We start from the raw sequence: 1,372 nt of genomic DNA, 5'->3' as shown, positions 1-1,372 counted from the left end.
ATTAACAAACATACAAAATTATAAATACTATATAATTATAAAATCAATATATATATATATATATATATATATATATATGAATTCATTAAAAAGTAATTGATAACTAATATTAATAAAACTCAATAAAGAATTGATTAGAAAGTTTAATCTGCATTACAGTTACTTTGCCTGCTCTGATCACATAGTTAAATGTAGTTTCTTAGCTTTGTATAGGAACTCACAAGGCCCACTGAAATGATGAAATGATGCAATCAAAACAAAACTTACATTTAAATCTTGGCTGAATTTGGAACAGCATACTACTCTTAATATTTCTGCCACACAAATACATTGCAGAAATAGTAGTAGTAAAACTGTGCCGTTTCAAATTCAGCTTGTGTGCCACCTGCTGTACAGACTTTAAGTTTCCATTCTGAAGTAACTTTCTGACATCCCCAACTCATCCCTTGTACAGCATGAACTGTGGAGGAAACAGAAATCATGTACAATGCATGTCTTTGATTTTACACAGATTATGAAATTGAGACTGATGTGGAGTCAGAAATGGACCGAGTAAGAAGAGAGGCATACGAAGCGCTGCCCTCCACGTGCTGTAAAGTGGGATGTAGAAAAAGTGATCTTGTTCGCATGTGCTGAGAAACACTCCCAACTTCATCATCTTCTCTGTGGAAAATGCATTTAAACGATTATTTTTCGGAGGACTTGAATTACATAGCAACTCAAAGTTAAATTGGTTTTCAAATATTTGAAAAATGTTCAGATGTAGTTTTCCAAGAAATTCTTCAAATGCAAGAAAAAAAGTATTTCTTTAAATGTGGCAACATTTAAAGAGCACCAATACTTAATAGAAAAGAAAGTTGTCTTTTTTTAGAGGTACTATTAAGGGAATAGTTCACCTTGAAATAAAAAAACACCCCATGTTGTTCCGAATCCATACTTGTTTCCCTAAGTGCTATCAGATATCCGATCAGGTACTGAAATATACATGTTTGAGTATATGCAAATACTATATGTGCCCCAAAACATGTTGATATTATGACACTTTTTGTAAGCGCGTAAATGTTTATGAAGTTAAATGGTTTAAAATGTTTTTAAAAATGTTATTAAAAAGGTTAAAATCTAGAAGCAGGGACAAATACTAGATTAGAAAAAAAAGTTTTTTAAATTAATTTATAGACTACCCAATATTGTATTTGATGGAATATATCCAATATCAGGAGATACCAACTGTAAAATTGAAAATAAATGCATTTTGAACAAAAAAAAAAAAAAAACATGAACATGGTTTATACGAGTCCTAATTTGTTGGGAAACAGCAATAAATACATTCTCAGAGGTATTTTTACATTTCTGCCACTCAAAGTTTAGGTTA

General features: G+C 30.6%; 1 protein-coding gene across 1 annotated transcript in view; it reads left to right on the top strand.

The window, feature by feature from the left end:
- The window catches only part of LOC107709345 (relaxin-like), a 1,418-nt gene extending 782 nt beyond the window's left edge, over positions 1-636 (top strand). Inside the window, exon 2 of the mRNA XM_016513793.1 lies at positions 512-636. Coding sequence (XP_016369279.1) covers positions 512-636 — 125 coding nt within the window. The remainder of the gene's footprint in view (positions 1-511) is intronic.
- Positions 637-1,372: the final 736 nt, after the last annotated feature.

The sequence above is a fragment of the Sinocyclocheilus rhinocerous genome, unplaced genomic scaffold, assembly GCF_001515625.1.
Source record: "Sinocyclocheilus rhinocerous isolate Xijiao unplaced genomic scaffold, SAMN03320098_v1.1 scaffold2341, whole genome shotgun sequence".
Classification (NCBI taxonomy): domain Eukaryota; kingdom Metazoa; phylum Chordata; class Actinopteri; order Cypriniformes; family Cyprinidae; genus Sinocyclocheilus; species Sinocyclocheilus rhinocerous.
The sequence above is the reverse complement of the archived record's forward strand: the minus strand, read 5'-3'. Positions and strand labels throughout refer to the sequence as shown.